Here is an 11,927-nt window from a genome sequence, read left to right as displayed (position 1 = left end):
GTGACTACTAATCCCGCCCTCGTGGAGGGCCCGGCTGCGAATGCTGCCGGGCGATTGGAGGATCAGCCCTGAGCGACTGTCTGTGGCTGCCTATAACAAGGAAACGGCGGGGAGGTCAAAGGGAAATCTAATGTCTACGGGTCTCGTGCGGGGTCTTTTTTTTGTTTTCCTCCGTCCCCTCGGCTGTCTTTGCTTCTTTCCGTTTCATGAATTCCGCCGCCGTTCCAGGCGTCCCGAGTAAGCTGGCGGGCTCTGCTGCTTCCCCCTCGGCTACTTCGGCCCCCGCGACAAAGTCCTTCTTCAGGAACGTGCGCTACGAGAACCTGCTGGCCGGGGTGAGCGGCGGCGTTGCCTCCACGCTGGTCCTTCACCCGCTGGACTTGGTCAAGATCCGCTTCGCAGGTGAGCTCCCTTCTCTTCTCCCCTCCCGCTGCCAAAGGAGCGGGCGTTAAATGGGCGCAGCGGGATCGTTGCTTGCGGGGTGGGTGGGTATGTGGCTTTGAATTCACAAATGCAAGGTGGGGTATAAAAGAAACATTGAGAAGAGAAGAGAATAGAGAATAGAAGATAGAATAGAAAATTGGATTGGGTTGAATTGAGTTCTTTATTGGCCAAGTGTGATTATTATTGGTCAGGTGGGATATAAAAGAAACAAGAGAAGAGAAAATAGAGAATAGAATAGAATAGAATAGAATAGGGAGCAGAATAGAATAGAGAATAGAAAATTGAATAGAAAATTGAATTGAATTGAATTTGTATTGGCCAAGTGTGATTGGACACACAAGGAATTTGTCTTTGGCTCCTATGATTTCAGTGTACAGAGGAGAATAAAATATATTCATCAAGAATAAAAGATACAACACTTAGTGATAATCAAGGTTACTAATAAGCTATCAAATCGTACTAGGAAACAAATAAAAACAATATAGATTGAAAGATACAAGCAACATGGCTATAGTCATAAGTGGGAAGAGATAGATACTAGGAAGGAAGAGAATAATAGTAATACAATCTTAGTAAATTATTTGACAGTGTTGTGGGAATTAGTCGTTAAGCAGAGTGATGGCATTTGGGGGGGGAATAGTTGTCTTGGTGTGCAGTGCCCTATAGTGGCGTTTTGAGGGTAGAAGTTGAAACAATTTCTGTCCAGAATGTGAGGGGTCTGTAGATATTTTCACAGCCCTCTTTTTGACTTTTTTTAAAAATAAGAATTAACTTGTGCTCCTTTGGGTGTATTTCTGTTGCTATTTTGAAGTAGATTTATTTCCAGAAATTTCCCCCATCAAAGTTAATTCCTGAAAGGGACCAAGGACTGCCTTCCATCCAAACTTCTTCCCTGTTTCAAATTCCAAATTGGCAAGCTGAGGCTTCCACGATACTACAGTAGTCCTCTACTTAGGATCACAATTGAGCTCAAAATTTATGTTGCTAAGTGAGAAATGTGTTAACTTTTGCCCTTTTGTACGACCTTTCTTGTCACAGTTAAGTGAATCCCTGCAATTAAGTTAACATGATTGCTAAGTGAATCTGTCTTCCCCATTGACTTTGCTTGTCAGAAGGTTGCAAAATGTGATCGCATGACCCTGTGACACTGCAACTGTCATAAATATGAACCAGTTGTCAAGCATCTCAATATAAATCACATGACAATTAGTATTCTGCAATGGTCTTAAGTGTGAAAAATGGTCATAAGTCACTTTATTCAGTGCCGTTGTAACTTTGAATGGTCACTAAATGAACTGTTGTAAGACGAGGACTACCTGTACTTGGAAGGACAACACATAAAGGAAAGAACTACTCACACTGTGCATCCTCTTCACTAGAAATTGACAGGACTTTGATATGACAAGTAGTCACTGCCCCGATTGTATTCCTATCTTCTTCTTTAATGTATGTGTGAGCCTTGGTGGTGCAGTGGTTAGAGTGCAGTACTGCAGGTTACTTTTGCTGCCTGCAATTTGGCAGTTCAAATCTCACCAGCCTCAAGGCTGACTCAGCCTTCCATTCTTCCGAGGTGGGTAAAACACGGACCCAAATTGTTGGGGGCAATATGCTGACTCTAAACTGCTTAGAGAGAGTTGTAAAGTACTGTGAAGCAGTATAAAAGTCTAAATGCTATTGCTATTACTATGTATATGTCACCAAACACTGAATCTAATCTTTGGTTCATTCAGTCTTATTATTCCACTTTAGCACACTATGCATCTATTTAAGTTAATCTTTTAACCTGAGTCCAGATACTGAATTTTCTGCATAAAAAATGCTGTTCCAAGAAGTTCTTTATTACCTGGATGCTTCTGTTAAATGAATTTAGAGATGTATACATCAGCTGCTTTATCTGCCTGTGGAAGAGATGCTGTGGACACTATTAACTATTAGGGAATCAGGATGAGTTGTTGTTAGTGTAATTATGGAGACATAATGCATAAAATTGGGAGTTTTGTTCTCACCAGGAGGGAAAAAAACATACTGAGGTTGTCTTAAAGCAGGGGTGTCAAACTTGCATCGTCACATGACGTATCGGGACTTTCCCCCCTTTCACTAAACTGGGGGGAGGGGGGTCAGGATGCGACGTATCTGGTCTGCGGACCGTGAGTTTGACACCCGTGTCTTAGAGAGACTCACGTTGACCATTGATTCAAGAGCATAGTTTTCAAAATGATTTCCAATTTTTTTGTATAGTGAGTGATGGCTTGGAGCTGAGACCAAAATACAATGGTATCTTGCATTGTTTGTCAACCATCTGGAAACAAGAAGGATTACGTGGTCTGTACCAAGGAGTGATTCCAAATGTTTGGGGTGCAGGTGCCTCTTGGGGTCTGTATTTTTTCTTGTAAGTTGAAGCTTTTTAAATGTCTCCCAGTTAATCCCAAAATAGTTTGGGTTTTTCCCTTTTTTTTCACTTCCCCCACAGCAGATTAAATATGTTAACTTCGTCATCTATTCTAGGCTTTAATTAGACGTTTTTACAGCATTAATCTAATACTTGTCAGTAGCCGATACTTGGTCTCACTACTGCTCCTTCGGATTATTCTTTCCCAGATAATATCAAAAGCTTAACTTACTGTTATGAACTTCAATAATACTAGACCACTATTTCTCAATCTTGGTAACACTACCCTAGATCATTCAGTCATTTTCATACAATTGGGGCTTTTAAATTTCTCTCACTACCATAGCTGTCAGAAATCATTGTCCAGTGGTTGAAAGGCAACTTGTGCAACTGATTTTTCTTTTCCTTTCCTCCTCCCCATAGCCTCATGTACTCCCCAAGGTCTTCTCTGGAGATTTGGAGTCTTATCTAAGATTATTGGTTCTATTATACAAGACTGCACGGGAGAGCAGAAGCAGGTAGCAAGGGATGTTGCAAGCTCCTGTCCATGATTTCAGATAATTTCTCTCTTTGCATCACATCTATCAGAGTTACGTGTCGTTTTGGACTGAGCTCAGAGTTACGTGTCGTTTTGGGGGTACTAACATGGTACCTCTCTGCAACTCTTTGAAATGTTTTTCTAAGAAAAGATAAAGCTGCATTTTAGAATTGAAAACAGTGCTACGTTTGCATCCGTGTTCTCTCCAAAACATTTTTTTAGAACCAAATCTGAAACACTGCACAGCTCCTATTTTTTATATAACACAGCACTGCTGTTTAGGATTGTGTCTTGATCACCTGGAAATATTTATAGTTTATACCAGGAGCTTCAACAGGGAAGAAGGGAAGAGAAGCATCAATTGTGTAAACTGCCCTCCCATTTATTGGCCACTGAATATAATTAAAGATTGTCAAATATCATCTGTTGGGCTTTGGATTGTCACTTTCAATACCATTTCCAAGCCTCCTACTTTGGCATAAATATATTGAGAATCCCATTTAAGTGAGAGCAGGCCATATCTTATCATCCATCGAACAAAGTATGAAAAGCTTTTTATCAAAGAGCATAGGGTCAGTTTAAGAAAGCTATTCATATTAACCAGGCATGTCTGAAATGGCTATTTAATTCAAGACTATATTTGGTGAGTTTATATTCTAAATTCCATTCCTATAAGAACAATATACACAAATCTGGGATCATACAACGGCATGCAAACATTCAAATTCCCCAAATTTCTAATCAGCAAGATGGTAAATAAGCAAAAACGAGGGTTATTGCAATCTTACTAGATTTTGTATTAAATGTATACAGCAATCCAATAAATCAGTGATGGCGAACCTATGGCACACGTGCCATAGGTGGCACGCGGAGCCCAGGGCACGTGAGACGCTGCCCTGTCAGCTGGCCAGCACGTATGTACGTCCTGGCCAACTGAGTTCACCCTTTTTAAAAGCCATTTTTCGCCCTCCCCAGTCTCCAGAGGCTTTATGAGCTTCCCTGAAGCCTCCGGAGCACAAAAAAACGGCCCTATGGGCAAACCGAAAGGTCAGGAACGGACTTCCTGTTTGCTCGGAGGGTCATTTTGATTGCTCCGGAGGCTTCAGGGAAGCCTCCTGAAGGTCCCTGAAGCCTTCGGAGCGCTTAAAACGACCCTCCAAGCAAACCGGAAGTGACTTCGGTTTGCTCGGAGGGTCGTTTTGACTGCTCCCGAGGCTTCAGGAAAGCCTCCTGAAGGTCCCTGAAGCCTCCGGAGGGCTTCCAGGGGGGCAGGGGAGGCTGTTTTCGCCCTCCACATGCTCCTATAAAGCCTCTGGAGCCTGGGGAGGGCGAAAAAAACATGCAAAAATGGGGGGTCGCGCCTGTAGTGCGTGCATGCGCACTGTGGGGGTCGCGCATTGTATTATGGGTGCGGCACACCTGCACATGATCCCCCTGCGCTCCCCCCACTTATGGCACGTGAGCCAAAAAAGGCTCGCCATCGCTGCAATAGATGGTGACTTGGACAGCCTACAAGAATAAATTCCCAATTAGCAAACTCCCACCCACCTACCCCCCACCTGACAACAACATCCACTTGATGAGCTCCATATCATCCTGGGATCCCCAGGTCCACTGACAAAGCCCTTTTGAAACAGTAGGAGGGGGAGAGAGACGATGGCCTCTCTGCAGGCATGACATTCCACAGGGAAGGAGTCACAATGGAATAGGCTCTTTTCTTAGCCCTAGTAAGTAGACATTCTTGATAAAAGGGACCCATAACATACCCTGTCTTCCCAATCTGGTGGGTCAAATATGTAGATGTATTGGGAAAGGACAGCCCTTCAGATACATGACTCCAAGCAACATAGGGCTTCAAAGGTGATAACCAGCATCTTGAATTGGATCCAGAATTAAATTGGCAGCCAATGAAGCTCTGCAAGTGAGTTAACATCTGTACAAATCCAGACTTGCATAGGCAAGTAGATAAAGAGTTTTTAAAAACTCAAAAGTCTGCATGGCGTTTTGTGATATTCCCGTAATATACTGGTATTTTTATTAACAGCCAATATGCCTCAACTTTACTTAAACAGGTTATTTTAATGATTATATAACAAGTAATCTGGATTTGCTAATCTTCATATTTGATTATTCAGCTACAATGCTATTAAAGCCAACAAGACAGAGAATAAGATGGAAAACCTTGGAGCAATTGAACATCTAGTGTCAGCAGCTGAAGCTGGTAAGAAATATATGAGCTATTTGGAGCTATAAGTATATGCTATACTTTGTTGAGTTATGTTTAGTTCAGAAAACAATTTTGAACATCTAAAAATATATGTTTGTCCTATTGAAAGTACAAATGCTCAACTTGCTGAGTATTAGATCTTTAAAAATGATTTTCTCTAACACTTTTTAAGAAATTCTTATCCATACTTCCTGAACTCAATACAAAGATACCACATATGTATTCCCAGTTTTACAATACAAGTTATGCTGAAATCCATGTATCAAATGGATTTTCCTTCCAGGAAAGTTGATTTAGGATTATAATTGCAGTTCTATAAAACTATTTGGTAAATATTTGCTACACAAGTATAAATACTGAGTTTTTGGGGAAATTGAAAGCATAAATTCCATGTGATGCACAAATCAGAAATTTTCAAATTATGTTTGAAGTGCTCTCTGTAATACTAAGATGCTAGCATTGATAGGATTTTCAAATTATATTTGATAGGCGTGATGACTTTGTGTATTACAAACCCAATATGGGTAACCAAGACTCGGCTTGTGTTACAATATGAAGCTGGCGCTGACCTGTCAAAGAAGCAGTACAAAGGAATGTTTGATGCTCTTATTAAAATATACAGGCATGAAGGTATACGTGGGCTATATAAGGTAAGTTAATTAGGCTGGTCAAGAGTTCTAGTGTTAGTATTTTATTATTAAATATCCTGAACAGATATTGTATGAGTTTCGGTGCAAAAGATTTGTTGCTAAACATCAGTTCTTGTTCATGTATAGTTGAAATATCTAAATTGCAATAAAGAGTTTAGTTTATTTTAAAAAAATATTAATAATTGTAGAATGCACATCATGGAATCATTGAAAGATTGAAATTAAATGTCAATTAAAGATAGGTTGAAATTGTTAAACAAAGTTTTATTGGTTTTTTTAGGGAATAATAAAGGAAAAGGGTAATGGAAAGGTTACAAATTTAGAAAATGACTAAGATAAACTGGTGCTTAAATCGGCATGGTCTTTATAGAATTCATAAAGCAGACTGAATCTTTTCTGTACAAAGTATAATTTTGACCATTCCATCACTGTAATGTATTGACAATGCTGGATTTTAAACTTATAACTGTACAATTGATATGATCAGTTGGATGATTTTTACTTTTTTTTTTTACATTTAACTATTTCAGGGATTTGTACCTGGTCTGTTTGGAACTTCACATGGAGCCCTTCAGTTTATGGCTTATGAAGATTTAAAATCCCGATATAATAAATATAAAAATAGACCATCACATATGAAACTGGTAAGATAAATTATAAATTAGAGGCTTTACATAAAATAAAATGTTAGGGCTGTGCAACACATTCAAAGGATATATCACAAAGCATCATAACTTGAAATGTTTAAGTCAAATACATCTTCCAGAAGACATGAAGTGGTTATTTGGAAGGCTTTCCGAGGTCTTCACTGGGGGTATGTGTGTGTGTACAGCTGATTCAATATATGTATACTATACAATACATGTATAATATATGTATACTTCATGTACATTTTCTTGTTCATTAAGATGTTTTTTCTCATGTTTAATTTGATACTGCAATAATTTGGTGTGTGTCTCAAGAATTGAAGGATATACTAGACATAAAAGTGGCAGTTCAACTTTGTTATAGGATAATGATACAGTATGACTTAATTATTTGACATGGTACAACAGTTTGTTAAGTTTTCAATTGCCTGATTAACTGGAGTACATTTTATGTACTTCTTATACATTTAATGTATATGTACGAATTTGTGAAAAGCAGGGCTCCATCGGTTGTTCGTTTATTTGTAGAGGTAAACATTTCAAACTCTTTATTTCAGATTAATATTACAATAAATAGTAAAAAAATATCATCCTAAAGGTGCTTTTTTCAAAAGGCAACTGGACTTTCTTTGGTTTTCCATGAAGACACATTTTGTGTGTCATCCCAGCTGCCTCAGTTCTGAGAATCTAAATGTCTATGGAAAATCTCTGAGAATAATAGACCATATTTTTTAATACCAAAAATGGAAAAAGATAAACACTGTTTGTGATCATTGCCTCAACATTGGACAGATACTTACAATGATCCTATGTAAATGTTTTTTAAAGGGGGGATTCTCATTACTGTGGCTCTTGTTTGAGGCTTGCCCATATGAAGAAGGAAAGCTTTAAGACCTTGGTTCTGCTGTACCTGACATGCACTTATAACCAAGTCAGGAAATATTGGTGTCAGGTGTATTCTGTCCTTGCCTGATTTGGTATGTAGGCATATACTAGTCTTGCATAAGGAATGCCCAATTTGTAGTAGATCAGATTCATGGGATTAGAAAAGAAAGTGGGCTAGTAAATTATTAACGTTTTGAAGGACAGCTTCCTAAATTTTATTTAAATTACTCTTGCATACGATGGTGGATTTTTACCCATCTTGACTTTCTTGTTTCTTGCTGGATATACCAATTGATGCCATGGCAGGACCCTCGTTCTTTTTCCATTAAGATTTTGCTGGATTTGTCATGAAAGGCTGAAAAGCATATTTTGAAGGTATAATGTTATGAAGAACAGTGGATTTATCCATCATGGAGCATGGTTAAAAAAAGTGTATTATGTTGTAATGGAAAGGTGCTGCTGCCTTGGATTATTGTCTTGGATTGATATGCATGCCTCTCAATTTTTGAACTGTCTAGCAAAATAATGTAGAAAGTTACCAACATTACTTGACAGCCAGGAGTTTCGTGTTGTATTTAAACATGAGCTATTGCAAATACATGTGGTGTTTTTCTCCTTTTTTTTATTTCGGTATGGTCAAACAAATACCTAAAACTGACTTTTCGGAAAGAGAAATTGCAGTAAGCTTTCCAGAGGGTGCAGTTACCACAAGTTTGAGTAAGGGTGCCTCACCCCCATCAGTCTTTTGTGACGCGTTTCTGCAATGGCTTTGCACAGCTGTGTAAACTATCAACATAACTTTGGAGCAACATTTGCATAGACTGAAAAAAAAAGAATACACTGCTGAGTTAAAAATGGTACATTTCTTTAATTTTACGAAAGAGTTGAGAACTAATATTGGTCCCTTTCCATTTTTAGAGCACTTTAGAATATATTACCATGGCAGCATTATCCAAAATATTTGCAGTCACAGCAACATACCCGTATCAGGTTGTGAGGGCACGTCTCCAGGATCAGCACAACAGATACTCTGGAGTACTTGATGTCATCCGTAGAACATGGAGGTAGGCCTGGGAATGAAAACCTATTAAGATTTTTTCTTTATCCTCACCTTCATTTTTTCAAGATTATTAAATATTTATTTCGGAGGGAAATGTGGAGATTTCTGCATTGGAATTAAAGCAGAGAGCTGGGAACGTTCCCCTTAGAACTATGAACCAGGGTGAGAAGATTTTTTCAGGTTTCAGCAGAGGGAAACAAGAAAAGCCAAATATGTGACCTTGTTTTTCTCTCTTCCCCACTTATTTTCCTTCAGTGTAATAGCGTTTAGAATATAAGCCTATGAACACGTATAGTTTTTACATGGGGACCTAGCAATACCAGTCACCATCCAAATATGTGCAAAAACTTTTGACTGAGATATTAGTACATGTTTATTTGTACCTTCCTAAAATCAGAATTTATCTAGGAATTATGATTTAACATTTCTATATTTGGAAATATAAAATTCCTATAAAGAATTAGTAATGAGCCAAGGTGGTGCAGTGATTAGAATGCAGAATTGCAGGCCAATTTTGCCAACTGCCAGCAGTTTGATTCTTACCAGCTCAAGGTTGTCTCAGCATTCCATCCTTCTGTGTTCGATAAAATGACCCAGATTGTTGGGGGCAATGTGCTGCCTCTGTAAACCGCTTAAAGGGGGCTATAAAGCATTATGAAGCAGTACATAAAGTGCTAGTGCTAAATGCTAATTACATTCACAGTCCGGTTTTCTGCAATAGATAAATTGACAATAATCCAGGAGTACAGTAAGAACAGTATAAAAGTAACATTTGAGTTGGTTATAAACCAATTGGAAGTTTTACAGAAATCTCTTCTGCTTTTCCACAGGAAAGAAGGAGTTCGTGGATTTTATAAAGGAATTATGCCCAATGTAATACGAGTCACTCCTGCATGTTGTATCACCTTTGTAGTATATGAAAAAGTATCTTATTTGTTACTTTGACTTAATAATAAATAAAGATTGAATATTGACTCCATATATTGTTCTGCACTTTTTCAGTAAAGCAGGAATGCCAACACCTGTATGTCATAGATTTTTTTTCTGGATTCATATTTGTTAGTTTCATTTGTAATACCTTTTAAATGACCAAGGTCACCCGCAAGTTGGTATGTTTAAGATATATTGTATATTGATCTCTGTAAGTATCTCAAAATAAATTGTTCACATTATCATCCTCAGTGTATTTTCCTTTTACTCCTTAGTAAACAAGGCTTAATATGAATTTTAAAAAATAATGAATAGGGCTAGTCATACATGTAGTCTTCGCTTAACAACTACCCTTTATAGCAACTATAGTACTATTATAGTACTATTCAAAGTTATGACAACACTGAAAAACTAATTTTATGACCGGTTTTCATACTTATGACTGTCTCCATGTTCCACAGTTATCATTTGTATGCTTCACAGCTGGCTTCCAACAAGCAGAGTCAATGGAAAACCTGGAAATAAAATTGCAAGTCATAGTCACATGATATCTTGCTTAACAACCATGGAGGAAATTGACATTCTAAATCCAGTGTGGTCATGTCATGTCTCACTTAATTGTATCACTTAGCAAAGAAATTACCGTTTCCAATTATTATTAAATGATGACTTAGTAATGCAGTAACATTTTGCTTGATAAGCGAGACTATCATGCTTTTCTTATTATTATGAAATTGGGACTAAAACTAAAGGTCTGTGCTGAAATAGTTAAATCAATATTTATAGTGAAACAATTATATGACATTGGAATGAATAAAAAGCATAACAATGGCTTGCAGGTAAAAATATAGCCGTTTCTGCCATTGCTCCAATTGTATTGCTGTTTGATTTATATTTTGCCTGTCTTCCAAAAATGTAGACTTTTCTTTTAACCACTACCCACTCAGAATGATTTGTTCACCCAACATATTGCTGTTCCTGCTACCCCAATCTACTACTTCCAATCTAACCAAGACAGGGGAAGGAATATTAGTAACTGCTGAACAGTCTAACTACATTGGCCTTAATTGTACTTGGATTTGCTCACAAAGAAGTATCACTGAGTTTTTAAGTTTGCCTAGAAATATATAATTTCTTGTATATTTATATTTATCAAAATATTTGTAATCTATCTATCTGTGGGTCTGTGCTACTTAAAGTAGCACCGTAATCCTTAATAAAGGTTATGAAAACAAGTTTATAAATCTTTGAAGAAAAATCAGAAGGGTTCACATATAAAATATTTTCTACCTGCTTTAACAAAAAAAATACCAGAACAAACATTTCTTCTCAGAAAGGAAAGGAAAAAGTTCATTACATTTAGGGCCAAGGTTTTTAAAAATGTGAATGAACTCACTGTTTTGCCTCCTCTTTGGTATGACCGGTATTCTCTTAAAATTGTGGAAAACTTGAACAAATTATAGTAAGATTTTCAAAAGGTACAAAAATCTAAATTTCACATTTTAACTACTAAGACATAGATAGTTAAGAATATTTTGTTTGTGATCTAGTAAAATGATTTAAAAAGTTATATGCTACAGAAACACTATACCTTTTCTAAGTTAAAGAATCTGTTGACTTAATTTTTAAAATTCTGTATAAGCTAAAGGTTTTTTAAAACGGTAGCACTCAACAAAATTGCAAAAGAATTACCAGTATGAATATAAAACTCTTATATGTGTATTTCCACACAATCTAATTTTGGAGGTTTCATATATCATACTGATATCAAGTCATACAAATAGGAACAATGGGCAATGTCTCTAAACTCTGCCAGCAAACAGCTAAGGCTAATATTTAAGAGCAAAAGTTCCCCCAAAAATTTACCATATGTATTTGTAAATATTTTAAAAATTAACCTTTTGTTCATATTTGTAGTATCCTATAGTGCAGGGGTGTCAAATTCGATTTCATTGAGGGCCACATCATGTTTATGTTTGACCCCTGGGGGGGCTGAGGTGGGGGGGGCAGGGGGGGCATGGGCAGCATGACGTCACTTGTGTTGGGGGACACCTGTGATGGCCCGAATGCTCTGCCAGTGAAAACGGGCTCCCGAGCTCCATTTTCGGTTGGGACAGCTTCCTGCAACCATCTGCTAGCGAAAATGGAGCTTGGGAA

General features: G+C 37.7%; 1 protein-coding gene across 1 annotated transcript; it reads left to right on the top strand.

The window, feature by feature from the left end:
* The first annotated feature begins 65 nt into the window (after positions 1-65).
* Positions 66-10,015, top strand: SLC25A32 (solute carrier family 25 member 32). The gene is made up of 7 exons (XM_081952583.1): positions 66-402; positions 2,683-2,833; positions 5,507-5,592; positions 6,088-6,248; positions 6,779-6,892; positions 8,699-8,844; positions 9,671-10,015. Exons 1-7 carry the CDS (start codon positions 207-209, stop codon positions 9,783-9,785), a joined length of 969 nt encoding a protein of 322 aa, XP_081808709.1. The 5' UTR covers positions 66-206; the 3' UTR covers positions 9,786-10,015.
* Positions 10,016-11,927: the final 1,912 nt, after the last annotated feature.

Source organism: Natrix helvetica, assembly GCF_964273705.1.
Source record: "Natrix helvetica genome assembly, chromosome: 4".
Taxonomy (NCBI): domain Eukaryota; kingdom Metazoa; phylum Chordata; class Lepidosauria; order Squamata; family Natricidae; genus Natrix; species Natrix helvetica.
The sequence above is the reverse complement of the archived record's forward strand: the minus strand, read 5'-3'. Positions and strand labels throughout refer to the sequence as shown.

Excerpts from the sequence above, each read along its gene's own strand:
- SLC25A32 (XM_081952583.1), top strand. The coding sequence starts at position 207 with ATGAATTCCGCCGCCGTTCCAGGCGTCCCGAGTAAGCTGGCGGGCTCT. Across the intron at positions 5,593-6,087 it reads AGTGTCAGCAGCTGAAGCTG|GCGTGATGACTTTGTGTATT; the intron begins GTAAGAAATATA and ends TATATTTGATAG. Across the intron at positions 6,893-8,698 it reads GACCATCACATATGAAACTG|AGCACTTTAGAATATATTAC; the intron begins GTAAGATAAATT and ends TTCCATTTTTAG.